At 35.9% G+C, this 21,191-nt stretch overlaps 2 protein-coding genes and 1 pseudogene across 2 annotated transcripts in view; all 3 read right to left on the bottom strand.

Moving 5' to 3' along the window:
* LOC144564056 (small ribosomal subunit protein uS7) overlaps positions 1 to 21,191 on the bottom strand; it is a 76,574-nt gene that overhangs the window by 27,473 nt on the left and 27,910 nt on the right. The gene's annotated exons all lie outside the window — the stretch shown is intronic.
* On the bottom strand, positions 229 to 11,152 carry LOC144563921 (lysine histidine transporter 1-like; annotated as a pseudogene).
* Positions 17,485 to 20,148, bottom strand: LOC144564346 (lysine histidine transporter 1-like). The gene is made up of 7 exons (XM_078313948.1): positions 20,057 to 20,148; positions 19,428 to 19,814; positions 18,807 to 19,200; positions 18,497 to 18,602; positions 18,281 to 18,372; positions 17,759 to 17,827; positions 17,485 to 17,583 (listed from the first exon to the last, which is right to left on the bottom strand). Exons 1-7 carry the CDS (start codon positions 20,107 to 20,109, stop codon positions 17,485 to 17,487), a joined length of 1,200 nt encoding a protein of 399 aa, XP_078170074.1. The 5' UTR covers positions 20,110 to 20,148.

Consider the following 21,191-nt stretch of genomic DNA (forward strand, 5'->3'; position numbering starts at 1 on the left):
ATACCTTTGTTATTATTATAAAAGATTTCTCATTGAATTTAGTACTGATGATATCTCACATAAAAACTGTGTCTTTACCACTGGATCAAAAATCGGAAGCTCAATTTTTGAACAGGTACAACGTAAGTCCTGAGTCTTGAGCCAACTTAAAGCCTATTTTTTAAAAGAATTATACATTGCATTAACCATTAAGCTTTTTTAGTGCGTTCCATCTTTCCCTCATTCGCTCTGGTCTTTAATTATGTACAACAAAATTAGAATTTTATCTTTTGCACAACCGTCCAACGACTCGCAGAAATTAAAAAAAAAAATTTAGAAAAGAAAACATGAACAAAAATCATCACACAACCATACACAATTGAAGGCCTCAATAATAACACAATTATGCATTAATTGTATGAAACTTTCAAAAAAAAAGAAAAATAATAAAAGTGAAACATCAAGGACCAAGGAATTAATTTACAGTGGCATTGTATAAAACTACTACAGGAATTTGTATAAACCATTCTTCCCTTAGAAATGTCTTCTCCAATCACTTCAACATAAATTAATTATAAAATTGGTAGGTTTTTGCATCCATTATGATCTGGCGAAATCCTCCAATAGGTGATAATACCATGATAAGAACACCGAGCATGATGCAAATCTGATTAAAAACAAAGGAAAATAAATTATCAATTCATTTTATAAATTTTAGACGAGATAAACGTGGGATTGTAATTTATGTGATATACAATTTGGGCATTTTATTGTTTAAAGTAAAAGTTAGATCCTGCCTCACGCATTCTTTTTATAAGTATTGTTGTAAAAGAAATAAAGTAAATTAAATTTGGCTAACTTACCCAATTGACAATCCAAGATAAGCTGAATCTTCTTGGTTTGTAGATACAAAGCCACATGATGCAAGGAAGCTGAATAAACAAGTGAAGACATCGTTAATTAAATTCATAAAATGAAGTAATAATATAGGACTCTTCTTAAATTTTTTCTTAAGAAACAAACTTCCACAACTATGCTCCAAAATAGTTTAATTCATTGATGATCAAATTGACAATTTTTTCTCTGGGTAATTTCAATAAATTTCTTCTAGCAAGAGCAGGTTTGAGACCCTATTTTTTTTTTTAGATAAAAGGGTTTGCAACAGTATATTGAATTTAATTTAAGTAAAATACATTGCCATACTTTTCATCAAGATTACGATTTTTTCTATATAACAGTACATGTAGGTTCTGTATTCATGCCAATTTCAGCTATTTTAATAGCAAAAGCATATAATTTCCAATCAAAACTGAGGAATGCTTACAAAGTATGTTGTTGGTGCAAACACAAATCCTCCAAAAAACCCAACCAATCCACCAAAGAAGGGAAAGGTCATGCCAACGAACATTGTAAGAGCTGCACAAAAGATGCAATTAAAAATCAGAAATGTAAATGCTAATTTGTATTGCAGAGAAAAAAATGGAAGTACCTGTTGGGCCGTTGGGTCCAGGCGTCCAGCCCACTTTGGCAAAAGAAAGAAACAAAAAGGGCGCGGTACTGTGTGCTTCGTGTGAGACAGAGAGAGCGCGAAGAGGAAAAACACAGCGAAAAGGCGGAAAGAGAAAAAAAGAGAGAAGAAGAAGGAGAGAAAAAGAGAAGGTGGTGAAGCAGAAGAAAACAAAGAGCAAGTCAGTCTTTTCGATTTCACTATCTTAATTAACTTTCTTCTTGTTTGTAAGAAGATAATTTTTTGTTTTTTCAAATTTAGGATTTGCTTGAGTTTGATGGAATTAGAAGTTTGAAAGAGATATTTCTTCCTAATATGTTATCTCTTGGTTTTTCTCTTTATTACTGTGTATATCTCAATTTAGACTTAAACTTGAGAAGAATAATTGTATCCGTTTTTCTTGTTGGTATAGCGAAATTTGCCGGTGTGCCCCGTAGTTTTTTACCCTCCAAGTTGAGAGGGTTTTCCACGTAAATTTGGTGTCATTTTTGATTATGCTGATCTCATATTATCTTAATTTGGCTTGTGCATTTTGACTTTGAACCTTTCAGTACCAACTGGTACGGTGCTAATATTACTCATCTCTCTCATTGGTTGATTACACAATAGGCATTTCTCTCAAGTGGTATTTTAAATTCCCAACAAGTGGTATCAGAGCCTCAGGTTTCTTTTCTTTTGAGAGTGCTTTTGTAGGTTGAGATGGAAGGCAGTAGCACCATGATCAGGTTGACAAATAACAACTGGCCGATCTGGAAATCCAAAATGGAGGATATCCTTTATTGCAAGGACTTGTATGAGCCGGTTGAAGGAGATAGTGCGAAGCTGAAAGATATGTCTAACGCTGATTGGACTAAATTGAACCGGAAAACGGTTGGCACAATTAGACAGTGGCTTGATGACAGTGTGTACCACCATGTAGCGAGTGAGAAGAGTGCACATGAGTTGTGGAAGAAGCTGGGAGTCATTGTATGAGCAGAAAACAGCAGCTAACAAGGCGCTTATGATCCGAAAGTTAGTAAATCTAAAATTCAGAGAAGGCACAAGTGTTGCTGAGCATTTAAATGAGTTTCAGAGCTTGATTAATCAATTGTCAGCGATGGAGATAACCTTAGAAGATGAGTTACAGGCCTTGTTGCTTTTGGGACCATTGCTCGACAGTTGGGAGACCTTGGTTGTGACAATCAATAATGCAGCTCTGAATGGTGTGGTTACTATGAGTATAGTTACTAGCAGCTTGTTCAATGAGGAGATAAGAAAGAAGTCAACTAATACAAATAGTGTACAGGCCCTAGTCACAGAGAATAGGGGAAGAGCTGAATATCGACAACAATCAAGAGACCGTAGCAAGTCCAAAGGTAGATCAAAATCCAAGGGAAGACAGTGTTATCACTGTGGTAAAAAATGTCACATGAAGAGAAATTGTAGAGCATGGAAAAGACTACAGAATGAGGGCAAAAATCAGAAGAAAGAGGATGACAACAAAAATACCACAGCCACAGTAACTGCAGATGATGTAATGATTCTCTCTTGTGAAAAAGAATAATGTCTACATATGGAAGGTCACCAGGGAGTTGAGTGGATAGTTGATACAGGTGCTTGCTATCATGCTACACCGAATAGAGAGTTCTTCACGACTTACAAGGCTGGAGACCTTGGTATAGTGAAGATGGGTAATACTAGTCACTCGAGCATTATGGGTATTGGTGATATTTGTCTGCAGACATAATTAGGATATCAGTTAACACTAAAAGATGTGCGGCATATTCCTAATTTACGTCTAAATTTGATATCAGGTGATGCATTGGACAAAGGTAGATTCAAGCATTACCTAGGAGGTGGAGAATGGAAGCTTAGCAAGGGATCAATGGTTGTAGCAAGAGTGAAGTCGTGACACTCCCTATACAGAACCCATGTGAAGGTACTCAAAAATGGGTTGAATGCAGTACAAGCTAAAAGCTCTCTAAATCTGTGGCATCAACGCCTCGGCCACATGAGTGAGAAAGGGCTGCAAATTCTGACGAGGAAGTCACACATTCCCTCGGCCAAAGATGAGGTTTTGGATCTATGCGACTACTGCCCGTTTGGTAAGCAACATCGAGTCTCTTTTAGTCAAACATCAGAAAGGAAACATAATGTGTTGGACTTGGTTTATTCTGATGTGTGTGGTCCTTTTGAGGTGGAGTCATTGGGTGACAATCGATACTTTCTAACCTTTATTGATGATGCATCTAGAAAGGTGTGGGTTTATTTCCTGAGAACGAAAGACCAGGTATTCAATTACTTTCAAGAGTTCCATGTCACGGTGGAGAGAGAGACAGACAATAAATTGAAATGTCTTCGCTCTGACAACGGGGGAGAGTATACCTCCAAAGAGTTCAAAGCATATTGTGCAAAATATGGAATTCGACATGAGAAGACAGTACCTAGAACTCCATAGCACAATGGTGTGGCTGCGATAATGAATTGCACCATTGTAGAAAAGGTGAGATGCATGCTGAAGATGGCAAAGTTGTCGAAACAATTTTGGGGAGAAGCAGCTCGCACAACTTGCTATCTCATAAATAGGTCACCATCTGTTCCTTTGAAGTTTGAGATACCAGAAAGAGTATGGTCCAAGAAGAATGTTTCATACTCTCATCTAAGGGTGTTTGGATGCAAAACATATGTGCATATTCCAAAGGAGCACAGATCCAAGTTGGATGATAAAGTAACTCCATGTATTTTCCTTTGATATGGAAATGAGAAATTTGGGTATAGATTATGGGACCCAGAAAAGAAAAGAATTGTCAGGTGCAGAGATGTTGTGTTCTATGAGGGTCAGACATGAATAAAGCTGGAAATCAACTAGAAGTCAGAGATAGTTGATGAGTCCATAGAACTCATACCAGTTCCTTCACCTGTACAGTCAACAGCAGCAAATGAAGATGAACATAATGAAGAAGCCACTGAGGAGACCTCTGACATGAATGGTAGTGATGATGATGAGATCGTTTATGATGCTCTTGGGCAGGGGGAGCAACATCATCAAGGGGAGCCAGAAGAGCTCCAAGTAAGAAGGTCCGAAAGAGAGTGCCAACCTTCTAAAAGATACCCTTCTTCAGAGTATATCTTATTGATAGAAGAAGGAGAGCCAGAGAGTTTTCAGGAGGCACAAGTTCATAAAGGGAAAGCTAAGTGGCAGGACGCAATGAAGGACGGGATGAAGTCATTGCAAGAAAATGACACATATGAGCTGGTGGAGCTTCCTAAGGGCCGAAAGGCATTGAGAAACAAATGGGTGTTCAAGCTAAAGAGAGATGGAAATAGAGAACTTATGAAGTACAAAGCCCGACTGGTAGTGAAGGGTTTTGGATAGAAATAAGGCATCGACTTTGAGGAGATTTTCTCACCAGTTGTGAGAATGACCTCTATTTGTGCGGTGTTAGGTCTAGTAGCTGGCTTGGATCTTGAGCTTGAACAACTTGATGTAAAAACTGCATTCCTTCATGGTAACTTGGAAGAAGAGATCTATATGGTGCAACCAAAGGAATTTGAAGTGAAAGAGAAAGAAAACATGGTTTGCAAATTGAAGAAGGGTATATACAGTTTGAAACAAGCTCCGAGATAGTGGTACAAGAAATTCGACTCTTTTATGATGAGTCATGGGTACCAGAGAACCAAGGCAGATCCATGTGTTTACTTCAAAAGATTTCCTAATGAAAAATTTCTAATCCTTTTGCTTTATGTTGATGATATGTTGATTGTAGGACAAGATGCTCAGATGATAGCCGTGTTGAAGAAGGAGATGTCCAAGTCATTTGACATGAAGGACATGGGCCAAGCACGTTAGATACTGGGCATGCAGATTACTCGTGACAGAAAGGCCAAGAGACTTTGGTTGTCACAGGAGAAGTACATTGAAAGGGTGCTTGAGAGATTCAACATGCAATGAGCGAAGGAAGTAAGATCTCCACTTCCTAGCCATTTGAAATTGAGCAAGAAGTTGTGTCCATCAATAGAGAAAGAAAATGATGAAATGTCAAGTGTACCATACTCCTCAGCAGTAGGGAGTTTGATGTATTCGATGGTTTGCACCAGGTCAGATATAGCTCATGCAGTCGGTGTGGTAAGCAGATTCCTCTCTAATCTAGGAAAACAACATTGGGAAGCAGTGAAGTGGATCCATAGATATCTAAGAGGCACTTCCAATTTTTGTTTGAGTTTTGGAAATGGTGAACCTGTGTTAGAAGGCCACACAGATGCTGATATGGCTGGAGATCTGGATCACAGAAAATCCACTTCGGGTTATGTGTTTACTTTTGCAGGGGGGGCGTGTCATGGCAGTCCAAATTGCAGAAATGTGTGACTTTGTCAACTATAGAAGAAGAATACATTGCAGCAACTAAGGCTGGTAAGGAGCTATTGTGGTTGGTTAGATTTCTCCTGGAGCTTGGTATGCAACAAGAAGATGCAATTGTTTTCTGTGATAGCCAAAGTGCCATAGATTTGAGAAAGAATGCTCTACATATCATTCCAGAACTAAGCATATTGATGTGAGATTTCATTGGTTGAGAGATGTAATAGAAAACCAGCAGATGAAGCTGAAGAAAATCCACACGGATAAGAACCCATCAGACATGTTGACGAAGATAGTTCCAAAAGACAAACTTGAGCTTTGTTGCCAGCTTGTCGGCATGAATACCAAGTGATGACTTGAAGATCGACGTGCCTCTCTCCGTGGGCTGGAGGGGGAGATTGTTGGGCCGTTGGATCTAGCCTACTTTGGCAAAAGAAAGAAACAAAAAGGGGGCTGTACTGTGTGCTTCGTGTGAGACACACAAAGAGAACGCGAAGAGGAAAAACACAGAGAGAATGCGGAAAGAGAAAAAGAGAGAAGAAGAAGGAGAGAAAAGAGAAGGTGGTGAAGAAGAAGAACACAAAGAGCAAGTCAGTCTCTCCGATTTCACTACTTTGATTAACTTTCTCCTTGTTTATAAGAAGGAAATTTTTTGTTTTCTCAAATCTAGGGTTTGCTTGGGTTTGAATGGAATTGGAAGTTTGAAAGAGATATTTCTTCCTAATATGTTATCTCTTGATTTTTCTCTTTATTATTGTGTGTATACCTCAATTTAGGGCTTAAACTTGAGAAGAACAATTGTATCCGTTTTTCTTGTTGGTATAGTGAAATTTGCCGGTGTGCCCCGTGGTTTTTTACCCTCCAAGTTGAGAGGGTTTTCCATATAAATTTGGTGTCATTTGTGATTATGCTTGATCTCATATTATCTTAATTTGACTTGTGCATTTTGACTTTGAACCTTTCAGTACCAACTAGTACGGTGCTAATATTACTCATCTCTCTCATTGATTGATTACACAATAGACATTTCTCTCAAGTGGTATTTTAAATTCCCAACAGTACCAACCAATATTATATTTCTCTAATAATTAAAAAAAAAAGTTCTCAACATTACCAACATAAATGGAGCGCCAGATCAAACGAAGACGTAATCCAGGTGTAAATTTGTGCTTCTTCACCAGATAAGTTTCCATCATACCAAACACCGGCATTGCATAGATCTATTCAAAATTCATTGAATCAACATCAGTATATTGCAAAAATATCAACTTGTTGCTTGGTCAAATATACAATGAGTAATGCCAGACCGATATATAGAACAATTCATAGTAGTTCCTTTATCAAAATAAAATAAAATAAATAACAAGTTAATCATTCGACGAATATTGTATGTAATGATGGAAGGTAATATGTTACCTACTAATTACCTGATAGCTACCGATAACATGAAGTACCACAAACATGTTAGCAGCAGCAATAAGCCAGCGAGGTTTTTCTAGTGAAATTAAAATGTCATCGTTAACAGCATTCCCAAATACCCAATAACTAAAGAGAGCCACTGGGAAATAGCATATTGCCACAACAACGTACGCTACGAGGACACCACGCCACATGGGCTTCTTGGAAGGCTTCTCTTCAGTGGAAGGGATAGTGGCTTGGATCTCCAGTACAACATTGTGGCCTGCGTAAGCAAATGCCACTGTCCCCAGTGCATTAAAGAAGCTAAGTACCGTCCCGGCAGTACTATCTGACTTGTAACTGTAGTCTACATCAAATTGCCTGCCTTTGTACAATGAGGTTGTCCATGCAACGGTAGAGTAGCTGAAATTTTCAACAAAGATTAACCTACCTGGTATATCTGATTCTAATATTATTACAACTTAATTTTATCAGCAATTTGTACACAAAAAAGATAATCTATTATTTGGCTTAAAACAATATTGTTTTAAGAAAAATTCAGTTACTTGGCAATAGCTATCTATAAAAAAAAAGATATAAATAAATAATCAAAATATGAGCGGTGATTTCCATACGTAAGGGACATAACAGCAGCGGTTAATGAGACGGCTGGCATGAGTTGAAGTTCGGCATCTGTGATAGTGCGAAGTGCACAGAACCGAAAATCATGATGAAGTTTCCTTGATACTATTGCAGTTGGGGCAAACTGTGTGTTACGTTACGAAATTTTTACAAGTAAATTCAAATGAATTAAAAGCAAGAGTCAAGCTAATTGTACTAATAAAATGGAAGTTTAAACCTTAATTAAGGTTCCCCTAAATAAGTAAGTTAAGTGTGAATCGAAACCGCATCGAAATTTCGAGATTTTGAAATTTTATAGGCTCAGTGCGGATGGGATTGACCCGCAGTGCGGGTGGGTGCATCCGCACTCATGCAATTCTGTGTTGGTCTGAATTTTCTAAGTACTGAGTGCGGATGGATGGACCCGCAGTGCAGGTGGAAGGCATCCGCAGTTGGCTCAGACTTTTTCTGGAATTGTGTCTAAAATTGACTAAGTAGTGAGTGCGGGTGAGGGATCCGCAGTGCGGATGGGTGCAGCCGCACTCATGAATTTCTGTGTTAAACTTCCTGAAATCGGCTAAGTACTGGGTGCGGATGAGGTTGACCCGCAGTGCGGGTGGAGTTCATCCGCACTAGGCTCGGATTTTCTGAAATTTCTGTTGACAACTTTCCAAGTCTCGAGTGCGGGTCAAGCCACCCGCAGTGCGGATGGGTGCATCCGCATTCAGGGAAATTTTAACCCTAAAACTCAAATCCAACCTTCTCTCTCTCTCTCTCTTCACCATTCCCCATTTTCATGAGATTTTTGCCCAAATAGAAGAAAAAGAGTGTGAGAAGTTCCCGTTTCTTCCAGACTTCCGATTGTTGCGAGAAATCGAGTTTGGAACTGGGTAGGCAGCCGAGGATCTCTCCTAACCCTCTTATTTGGTATTTCTTTCTCTCTCTATTTCTTTCGAAACCTCGAATTTTCTCGATTTCTCGGATTTTTGTTTTAAACTCGAGATTTGTGTTCGAATTTCTCGAGGACTAGTTCCTCTACACTCCTTACTAGTTTGTTTGTCAATCTTTTTCCCGATTTCTTCCGATTTGTGAAATATGATTTCTAGGGTTTCGTGCCAAAATTGAAAGTTGGCATAATCGTGATTTGATTTGCTTAACCCAACCAATTAGACTTGTAATCGGTAGGGTTGCCTCCTGATCGTGAATTTTTAGAACATTTAACGGCTGATTTGAGGTTTTGACCAAATTAGGGTTAACCAAACGGTAAATTGAAATGAACCGAGAACCAAAGTAGTGAAACTGTGACTGAATGGTTACCTAATTATAATCGTGTAGGGTTTGAAGGAACCCGGGGTAAATGGTGTGATTTGAAAGGTTGTAAGTAAGAAATCAGGAATTGAACGGATTGGTACCAAAGGATAGGAAATTGATTAAGGTGTAAGCCTGATGTAACTCGAGTAAATGTTTCCAATAGTGAAACAATGTTAAACCAAGTATACGTATAATATAGGTGTAGGCTCGGTCGAGCAAAACTTAGCGAGGCAATTCGAGACGCCCGATCCGTAACTAAGCGGTACGCTCGTCATAATAAGGTGCGGGATTCTTGGACTTGTTTGATACTTTATTTTCAGGAATTAAACTGTGTTTTCGTTTGTCATGTTGAATATCATTGATTGCATCATTGAATTGTGTATAGCATTTGCATAGCCCAATCAAATTAAACTCGAATTGATGTGACTTGAGTGATTTGCATGCTGGTATGGTTGTAGGTTGTGTCGATCTATTATGATCTGATTTGATTGAAAGTCACCACGATTTGATTTGATATGTATGTGAATGGATTTACGAAGTCAAGCACTTGGATCCAATGAATTTGCCAAGTCGGGCTGTATGCTGACTTGGATTCCCAGGATCCTAAATGGCCTTAGGTGAACGGCCCTCGATGTTCCCAGTACCGGTTGGGACGAGGGAGGGTGATTATGTTATGAGATGTGATTGGAAATCGTGGGTGACATGTGTAACGTCTATGGCTTGGTGGCATTTTCCTACGTGTTAATGGATTTGAAAGGTCAATTGAATATTACGGCTATTGGAATGATTCCAAAGTGGATTTTCTTTATATGATTCGAACCAGACCTTAATAAACTGTTAAGCCAAGCGATTGCAGATGGGTGTCAGATAAAGGGTCCAACGGTTGGCCATCTGTAGGTGTCAGTAACCCTACAGATGTGGGTTTGATAAAGGTTAAGCTCGAAAGAACATCTGTAATTGCTACAAGCCCTAATGAACTGAGTTATGAATCGAGTTAAGCCAGAATATATGTTGTGTTTGAAATTCATCTTGGAAATTCCGTAAACTGTGTTGCAGGTTGATTTAACTGTTGTCGTGCATTGGCATTCTGTTATTTATGATTATATGTATCTGTTTGCATTGTTTATTGTTTGGGTTTCATTTTTGAATATAGAGTTTGATTGCAAGTCCAATAATCTAAACTGTGGCAAATTTCGCACTGAGAATTTATTCTCACCCCCATCCTCCCGGTTATTTTACAGGTACTGGTGCGACTGATTCCGGAGAGGCACGAGAGTAGTAGGCCTTAGTAGCTTACCACTTAATAATCCTAGATATGTTTTGTTGTATAGATTTAGGGTAGGCCTTATGGTTGGTATCCGGATGAGATACTTATGTTGTATTATATTCTGACCAGACTGTGTACTCTGATTTGTGTATCTATAAACTTAGTTTATATTATTATCTGTTGAATTGTTGAGTAAGATTTGAATAGCCTTGTAAGTATACACGGCGTTCTATGCTTACGGCGGGAGACTGTCGCATCCCGTGGCCGCGGAGTGTGACACTGTGTCATGAAATTTCTTCAGCGACTTACCACCGGTGACCATGTACACAATGTCTGTGCTAATTTCCACAATCCACAAACCGAGCTTCTCGCCAAATGCATATTGACCTAGCTCGTGATATCTGTCGAATCGTTTGCCGGTCCCGGCACACTCATGCATCTGAACCATTTGCCACAAAGTGAAGAGGGTGACAATCCATGATATTATTAGGATTAACACTCCGTACCCCCTGTTACAATGGCAATCGGTTTAGGAGATTATGGAAGTTTTTTTTTACAATTATAACCTAAATTTACATCTATTCTTTTTCTTAATATTTATTTGCTTTATTAATTTCTTTTAATGCGGACTCATATAAAAAGTCATCTTTTGATAATAACAATTTACTAGGTGCTTGGTTGCGGCGTTGCCGCAACTGTTTTTGACCAACGCGGCAATTGTCATTTACTGCATCTTGATGAATTTGTTACGGTGTTGCCGCAACTGTTTTTGAGTGCGTGTTTGTGTAAAATGGGTCAATTTATTCGCTGCTTTTGTTGTGATTATTGTAGCACATATTCTTCTTGGATTGGAATTGAAATTGGGCAAAATGTAAGTGCAAACAACTCATAGAATCAATGTCACAGTAAAGGTTGAGATTAAACCTAAAGACCTAACACTATTGTATATAATACCAAATCAGTCAATTTATCTCATGGTACACTCCTCCATGAGATGAGCTTAACCTTAATACCTAACCGTATTGCTAAATAAAAGCTAAAAACAATGCTTTACTTTGCAAAAAAATGATAAATTTTGATCATCAATTCCATGTCATTCTCGTAGACTGTGTTCACTTCGCCTAAGCAATCGATCTCGAATCTTGGATCTGAATTTTGAGGATTGTTGAAAGCAAATCAGTAGATCCTGCATTTATAGAAGAAAATAAAGCCCACCTAGAAAAAATAAATAAATAAACATAGAAGCACACATATTTGTAGATGAAATGATGGCCAAATCATCACTGGCACAAATCATAAAATTGAGTTCCAAATAGCTTTACTAGGCCAGCACTTGCAACCCAGTATTATGTACTGGTTTATGATTCATAGCTAGTACTGCCAGTCGAAGATTTTAACCAATGAAGCAAGATAGGAAAAATAAAATAAAATTGTACATTTCTTAACGTTTCACACCCAGAAGGAAAAGGATAAATCCAAAACTAAAAATTAAAAAGCAATTGAATTGAAGAAACATGCATCTATTTCCATCTCAAGAAGAATTTTCTCCAAATGGCAGCTGTCACAGCAACTGCCTCCTGAACACAATTAAAGGATATATGGGGGGGGGGGGGGGGGGGGGGGGGGGGGGGGCATATATAATTAATTCAACACTATAGCATAAATGAAAGACTTTTCTACCATCAACAGGAAGAGGTTAAAACCCGGTATCAATTTTCATAATATGTATATGTTTCTTAATTGGATATCAATTGGATATTTTTTTAATTTAGATTCAATTAGACCATAATTAGCTGAAAAATAAAAGTTCAACATCCTAATTGCCTAATATAATTGTTAGTTTCTGGTTAGGACAGCAAGCCCTCGACTCAGTATTGGGGACCATGTTTCAGTGTGAGTGGACAACTGGACATTGATTGTCACTGACACCATCCAAAGATGACCATGAATGTACCGAAAACTCAATGTACAGTAAAATAATGATCTAAAATATATACCATAACCAGACAAATATAAAACAAATGAAAAACAAACCAAGCAAGCTGACTAAATGGCTTTTGTCAGAGATGTCAGGTTTAGCTCTTTCCTTAGAGAGGCCAAGTAAAGACGAAATCAAATTTGAATCATTATTGTGACCTCTTACTTCATTTGCATTTGAGGCACCGCTTGAGACAGTAAGGTTCTTTCCCATTGTAAAATCAGCAAATATCTGCACATGCAGCGCACGCGCATCCTTTAATCAACTATAGGTGATTGAAGGCATATGTAGGTCACATGCTTAACCAAAAACAAAATGTTGAAAACAAAATTAAAAAAAAATGTCATTCTTCTCCCAGTCAATTTTATGTACAAGGCAATGGAGCTTAGAAATATGATAACTAAGATTACTAAATGAATTATAGAAGTAAACTAAAAAAAATATTTAAACACAGTAAGAAATTACTAACTTTGCTTTCGGACTGACTGCGCTTGCCTTTTGCTGTTGACATTACCATTGAGAAGTTCAGAATATATAATATCAACAAATTACCCTCTGCAATTAAAGTATAATCCTATCATCTATATCTCTGCGAAAAGGATATAGTCATCTGTAAAATTTGAACACATTAATTACGTCATGAAAGCTATGTGATTATATATGTGCAGTTTGAATGAAAAACGTACATTGATTGCAAACTTAACTGACTGATGTATAGAGACCATTGTAGAAGATGTTAAGATCAAAGATGACAGATAATAGTGAATTTTCACATAAAGGTAATTATAGATTGGCATCTGTCAGAAGACAGTGAAGATTGCTTTCATTAAAACGCATTAATTATCTGATTTATAAATAAAAAGGACTAAAAGAATCTAAAAAAACAAAATCACAACCTCAGGCGAATTGAATGATGGGCCTAATAATTACGACATCATACTCTTGTAGCACGGCAAAAGTGGACCCCACGGATCCAGCACCCATGCACCTAGATTTTGAGATATCGCTACTGGAAATTGTGAGCCTGCTGAGATATCGCTGAATAACCTAAACCCTAAATCAGATGAGGAAAACAGGCAAAGCCTCCTGCATGCACAGATGGCCAATTGGAATTTAGATTTTGAATAAATAATAAAAAAATTGTTAAAAATTGGGCATCAGATTTTTTTTTTTCCATTTTTTTGAAACATTGATGCCTGGCCAGTTATATCAATTCTAAATAACTCCTGTTCCGGTTACATGATTTCACCTACCAGTAATATGATTCTAATTAAAATCCTTGTACCAGTAATATGATTTGTCCTTCCAGTAACATCAATTCCAAAATTGCCCCCATATAAAGATTGAGATATCTCATGAGATTGAAAGAAGATCCATAAGTCAGAGCAATTCCATTTTTTTCTTCTATTATCAGACTTTATTGCTCTGACAAACAAAACAGGAAAAAGAAATATATGGTTCCAATTCTTTTGTTTGCTATCGTATCATGACATTGCACCTCTGCAATTTAATTTTAGAGGTTCCAATCCCATTTTTGTATTGCATATTGTACTAAGCAATTAATTAACTTTAAAAGAATTGAAAGATGAGCAATTTCTACTAAGTATCAGGATCAGTTATTCTAAACAACCGATCCTAATAGTTAAACTATTAGGATCGGTTTTTTAGAACAACTGATCCTGATAGTATCAAGATCGGTTTTATAAAAAACCGATCCTGATAGTTCACAAATTTGGATCGGTTGACTAAAAAACCCGATCTAACTAGTTTTTAGGATCGATTTTGTTCAGAAAACCGATCCAGATAGGTATTAGTATCGGTTGTTTCATATAACCGATCCAGATAGGCCGATCCTGATTCCAGTTTTTCCACTAGTGCGCGAGACTAATTCCTCTCAGAAAACTATTTACGAGGATAGCTCCTTGCAAAATGTATCATCTTAAAAACAGCCGTCGCTAATGGTACGTATCCTCGCAAATAGTTTTAGCGAGGTTAAGGTGAAAAGTATCTGCGAGGTTAGTTTCTTGGGAAAAATATGCTTGCCACGCGGCGATGTTTGCAATCTGGGATTGTGTTATACTTTTACTATTGATTAGTCCACGGCAATAATCTGTATTGCCGTGCATTGTGCTGTACTGATAGTCTGATACCATTGAATAGTCCACAGTAATTATCTGATTATTCTCGTTGTTATTCAGTCCACAATAATAGTCTGATTATTCTCGTTGTTATTCAGTCCACAGTAATAGTCTGATTATTACCATGATTATTCAGTCCACAGTAATAGTCTGATTATTCTCATGGTTATTCAGTCCACAGTAATAGTCTATCTGTATTGCTGTGCATTGTGCTGTACTAATACCATTGAATAGTCCACAGTAATAGTATGATTATTATCGTGGTTAGTTGTACTGATACCATTGAATAGTCCACAGTAATAGTCTGATTATTCTCATTGTTATTCAATCCACAGTACTAGTCTGATTATTCTCGTTGTTATTCAGTCCACAGTAATAGTCTGATTATTTTCGTTGTTATTCAGTCCACAGTAATAGTCTATTATTATCATGGATATTCAGTCCACAGTAATAATCTGATTATTTTCATGGTTACTCTACCATTAAGATATATTTAAATAGTTCATCATGTGTGATTCAACAGCAAATTAACGGCAATAGTTCAACAGCAAATTAAAGGCAATAATTCAACAACAAATTAAAGATAATAGTTCAACAGCAAATTAAAGGTAATAGTTCAATAACAAAAGTAGTATCTAACTGTAGCCCCATCAGTACCAATTGTTTTGGTTGTTACCATAACACCAATTGTTGTTATTAAAGAACTCATTGTTGGCATTCTCGGCTGGATCAGCATGATTTAATTACATATGATAATTCGATTTGACTTTATTAATTTCAAGTGCAATAATTCTCACTAAATAACATTTCTTTTTATCGATGCAAATGTGTAGCTGAGATTGGTACATTTAGCACTTATTAGGATCAGTACAGGTATATGTACCACTTGACTAAAAATCATAGTATTGATCATAAAAGTATTTTGTCTACTGGTCTGGATCTTAGTAGTTAGTAAGGGATCTTGAGTGCCGATACCAGAAGCAAGCGTCCCTATTCTATTACCAGAAAAAATTGGTAGAAGCAGAAATGTTTTACATCAAATTAAGGGTTTCAGGTTGAATGAGTAAGCGTAAAGGTAAATGATTCATTACTTGTTGGAGGTTCCTGTGTCTAAAAAGTCCTAACAGTAGACTATATGTTTGACACTAAAAAAAGACCATAAAAACCTATTTTCTTGCATTATATACTTCGTGGCATACTACGTGAAACCAAAAATGCTAACATATCATTTTTGTTATAATCTGATCCTATAGGTGATGACAATGAAGTTTACAAACATCTGAATTTCGAGCGCAAATGAATATTGTCATAGTAGTATTGTATTTTCATTTCGGCAAACATATAGCTTAATTATGGACTTAATTCCTTCCCAGTTTTTTTTTAATTTCTAGCTACTCCTTTAATTCCATATTTTGCTTAAATCTATATTTGTGCTTGTTAAAATGCATTAAGCATAATGTGATTGTATATGGTACAATTTGTGATACTAATTGCTATGCATTTGTAGAACTCAATTAATATTTATACTTGAATTAATTAAGCTTGGAATTATTCATTATAAGTTATTTCATTTATATTTAACTATTTATCAATCATTAAAATTTTAGTTTGTAATATATTATTTTTTAAGAAACTGTGGTAATTAATTTGTTAGATTTCAGTTTAATTAGAAATATTTTTAATTGGGTAAAGTGGAAAATAAGATCTGCAGTTAGCCATCTTATTCCCGTGGACATACGCACGGACATGAATGATATAACAATGCATTGCTTATTCCTGTGGACATACGCACGGACATGAAGGATATAACAGTGCATCGCTTATTCCCGTGGACATACGCACGGACATGAAAGACATAACAGTGCCAACATAGATCGCTGGTCCCACATAGTATTCGCGAGGCTATTTTAACCTTATCGCGAGGATATTTCAAAGCCTATTGTCAGGCTACTCTTATCGCGAGGCTATTTGAAGACTCTCGCGAATTCATTATTGTTATCCTCGCGAAAACCCGGCTGTTCTTGTGGTGTTGTTCCAACTATATATACCGTTTTAATTAATTGGTTATTAATAATTAAAATGTATTTTACTGCCAAACATTAATTCAAAAATAAAAATAAAATAAAAGTTATTTCATGACAAAGATATGTCCTTTTTTTGAAAAACTTGATAGCTCTACCAAGTTGTACAGGAATTAAATATGTTTACAACATTTCTATCTACCTTCTAGCTATCACTCAAATTACAAAATTTGAATTGCTCTGCACACCATCAAAACTCAGCCCCCTGTTACCCTTACAGCAAAAGAGCCATAGCTCTGTTTCATAACAAGGCTATGTCAATATTATTACTTTACTAACTGTTTTGATGAATCAATATTTGATGGGTTTCAGAACAATTGGTTGATTCATAGTATAATTAAAATTGGACAATATCTATATTATGATCTATACATCATAAAAAATATTAATGAAATTATAAGATTTTACATCATAATCACATTATCAACATTCTCATTCATCTAATTCGATTGACTCTATTTAATCTAATGATCTATATATCTTTCTCTCATCCACTCTGGACTTAAATGCAACAACAATAATTAAGCTTAAAACAATTAATATTTTGGAGAAGCGGACGACTTAAGAAAGATCCAAAAAAAATTAGACTAAAGAAAAACATACATCAACATAAATCATCACAGAACCATACAAAATTGAAAATTTCAAGAATAACAAAAATTTGAAACTTTTGAAGTGAAAACAATAAAAATAATGACCAACAAAGTACGTAGTTCGCTGTTCCCTTAATATTTGTTTAGAAAAACTAAAGGATTTGCATAATTAATTCTTCCCTTACAAATTACATAACTTACGTAAAGTTCAAAAAATTAATAGCTGATGTATGAACACTTCTAGTGTATACCTACATCACTTCAACATATATCGCTCAATTATAAAACTGGTAGGTTTTTGCATCCATTATGATCTGGCGGAATCCTCCAATAGGTGATAATACCATGATAAGAACACCAAGGAATATGCAGATCTGATATTAAAAAAAAAAATATATATATATATATGTTATCAATTCTTTGTATAAATTTGAGATAAGGTAAACGTGGGATTGTAATTTATGTGATATAGAATTTAGACGTTTTAATTAATTACTCTTATGAAGCTTAAGTATTAATGTTGTGAAAAAAATTTTTTGGCTAACTTACCCAATTGATAATCCAAGAGAAGCTGAATCTTTTTGGTTTGTAGATTGCAAGCCACATGATGCAAGGAAGCTGCATAAAAATATTAATGCAAGGGAAGTCATCGTTATAAATTCATTGAATGAAGTAATAACTATATCTTTTTAATTAAACATAAGTCCATAAAAATATTTTACATCAAATATTGGGCGGTTCTAAATCTTTTTATTAAGAAACAAATTACCACAATTATGCTCAAAAATAATTTAATTAATTGATTATCAAGTTAATTGACAAATTTGTCTCTGGGTAATTTCAATTAATTTCTTCTAGCAAGAGCAGCTCTGAGACCCCATTTTTTTTTAGATAAAAGGTTTTGCAACCGTATATTGAATTTAATTTAGGAATTAAAATACATTATCATACTTTTCATCAAGATTACGATTTTTATATATAACAATAAATGTAGGTTCTGAATACATGCCAATTTCAGCCATTTTAGAAGCAATAGCATATCATTTTCAATCAAAAGTGAGGAATGCTTACAAAGTATGTTGTTGGTGCAAACACAAATCCTCCAAAAAACCCAACCAATCCACCAAAGAAGGGGAAGGTCATGCCAACGAACATTGTAAGAGCTGCACAAAAGATGCAAAATAAATGCAATACTGAAGAAACAGAAATGCAAATGCTAATTTGTACTGCAGAAAATATGGAAGTACATAGCTCTAATAATGGAAAAAAAAAAGTTCTCAACATTACCAACGTAAATGGAGCGCCAGATGAAGCGGAGACGTAATCCAGGTGTGAATTTGTGCTTCTTCACCAAATAAGTTTCCATCATATCAAACACCGGCATTGCATAGATCTATTCAAAATTCATTGAATCTACATCAGTATTTTGCAAATATGAACTTGTTGCTTGGTTAAGTACAATGATCAGTAATAATGACAGACAGATATATAGAAGAATTCATAGTAATTTCTTTATCAAAACAAAAAAAAATAACACATTATTATTTGACGAATATGATATGTAATGATTGAAGCTAACATGTTATCTATAAATTACCTGATAGCTTCCGATAACATGAAGGACGACAAACATGTTAGCAGCAGCAATAAGCCAGCGAGGTTTCTCCAGTGAGATTAGAATGTCGTCATTTACAGAGTTTCCGAATGCCCAATAACCAGTGATTGCCACTGGGAAATAGCATATTGCCACAACAATGTACGCTACGAGGACACCACGCCACATGGGCTTCTTGGAAGGCTTCTCCTCAGTGGAGGGGATGGTGGCCTGGATCTCTAGTACGACATTGTGGCCTGCGTATGCAAATGCCACTGTCCCCAGTGCATTGAAGAAGCTAAGTACTGTCCCAGCAGCACTATCTGATTTGTAACTGTAGTCCACATCAAATTCCCTGCCTTTTTGTACTGAGGTTGTCCATGCAATGGTAGAGTACCTGAAATTTTCAACAAATATTACAACCTACTTGGTATATCTGATTCTAATATCAAAACTATTATCAACAATTTGTAGGAAAAAAAAGGATATTCTTTTATTTTGGTTTTGCTGAGATCGACATAGTTTTAAGAAAAAATTGAGTTGTTACATGGCAATAGCTATCTATAAATAAAAAAAAAAGATATAAATAAATAATCAAAATATGATATCAGGTAATTTCCGTACGTGAGGGACATAACAGCAGCAGTTAATGAGACGGCTGACATGGAGTTAAAGTTCGGCATCTGTGATAGTCCAAAGTGCACGGAACCGAAAATCATGATGAAGTAAGTTTCCTTCATGCTCTTGCAGTTGGGGCAAACTGTGTCATGAAATTTCTTCAGCGACTTACCACCGGTGACCATGTACACAATGTCTGTGCTAATTTCCACTATCAGCTGCTGTGGGACCACAATCCACAAACCAAGTTTCTCGCCAAATGCATGTTGAGCTAGCTCATGATATCTGTCGAATCGTTTGCCGGGCCCGGCACACTCATGCATCTGAACCATTTGCCACAGAGTGAAGAGGGTGACAATCCATGAAATTACTAGAATCACAATTCCGGGCCCCCTGTAACAATGACAACCGATTAAGCAGATTATGGAAGCTTTTTTGCAGTTATAACCTAAATTTATGTCTATTTTTTTTCTTAATATTTATTTTCTTTATTAAATATTTGAGTACACACTCGTATAAAAAAATCATCTTTTGATAATAACAATTCATTACTTCCCTAATAAAAATGAATTCTTGTTATTGACCTTTTCTTTTTAACTAAACAAAAGAACCAGATTGAAAGGAAAGTATAATACCAGCCCAGTTGTGACATTGCAAAAGGCAAGCCGAGGACACCGGCTCCCACCATTGCAGTAACATTATGAAATGCAGAGTAATACCACTTCGCATTACGAGATGCTGTGATCGCCGACCACTCATCCAATTGTTTCTCCTCCTGTACACCACAGTCATGTTAGTCATACTTGCAGAAAAAATAACTAAGGCAGTTCTTATTCAGAGGTCTTGTCAATCTCTTTTATGTGCAAGCGATTTGTTTAGTGTTAATGTCAGGATTATGTAGTTTCATGCAGTTGGACTTTAATGTTCTAGTTTTATGCAATCTATCCAATCTTGTATAAGTATCATATTCATCATTAATTAGTACAAGAGTAAGATTTCTGCATTAATTTAAACTATCTTTTTTTTATAAACTCCATCAATTTGTCTTCCCATTAAAAAAATTCTACAATGCACTTTCTTGTTCAAAATTCTACAAAGGAGAAGATAATGCTGTTTAAAATTGAAGTAAAATACTTGTCTTGTTTATTTAATGGATATAATGGGCCCTTTGTTGTATCAAATTCTTTTGAATTTCTTTTTTGCCGATGTATCCAACAGTTGATATGCACTAATGCATTTTTTATACATGTAACATAACATGCTTACAACAGATTTCATGCAAGCGACATCAATAGGGGTGAAAACGGAACAGATTCAGAGCGGATAATGCTAAAACCAAATCCGTATCTGCCTTTCAATGAGCGGATACGAATACCGATATGGATAGTAAACGGATATCAAAATTCAAAATTAAATCCGTCTTAAACAGATACGGATATGGATATGGATACGGATATGGATACGGATACGGATACGGAGAGGATAATCTATGAATACGGATTCGAATACGGATACGAAACAAATAATTGTTGAATAATTGAGTCATATAAAATTTAAGATACAAATACTAATAAATAAAATTCAAATATAAAAAATTGAATAACTAAATATGGGATGGAGTAGCATTATTAAATTTATGTTACAATGTTCTAAAAAAAAAAAAATCGTAACCGTATTAAATTTCTATTTATTGAATTTGTAAAGATGTAATCTGGGTACTCTTATAAGTAAATGGATATCATGAGTTTTTGCTGCTAATAATAGCGCACG

The sequence above is a fragment of the Carex rostrata genome, chromosome 13 (genome assembly GCF_964058835.1).
Source record: "Carex rostrata chromosome 13, lpCarRost1.2, whole genome shotgun sequence".
NCBI lineage: Eukaryota > Viridiplantae > Streptophyta > Magnoliopsida > Poales > Cyperaceae > Carex > Carex rostrata.

Excerpts from the sequence above, each read along its gene's own strand:
- LOC144564346 (XM_078313948.1), bottom strand. The coding sequence starts at position 20,109 with ATGGTGGGAGCCGGTGTCCTCGGCTTGCCTTTTGCAATGTCACAACTG. Across the intron at positions 19,815-20,056 it reads GCAATGTCACAACTGGGCTG|GGGGCCCGGAATTGTGATTC; the intron begins GTATTATACTTT and ends TCATTGTTACAG. Across the intron at positions 17,828-18,280 it reads TTGCACCAACAACATACTTT|CTTCCTTGCATCATGTGGCT; the intron begins GTAAGCATTCCT and ends ATTTTTATGCAG.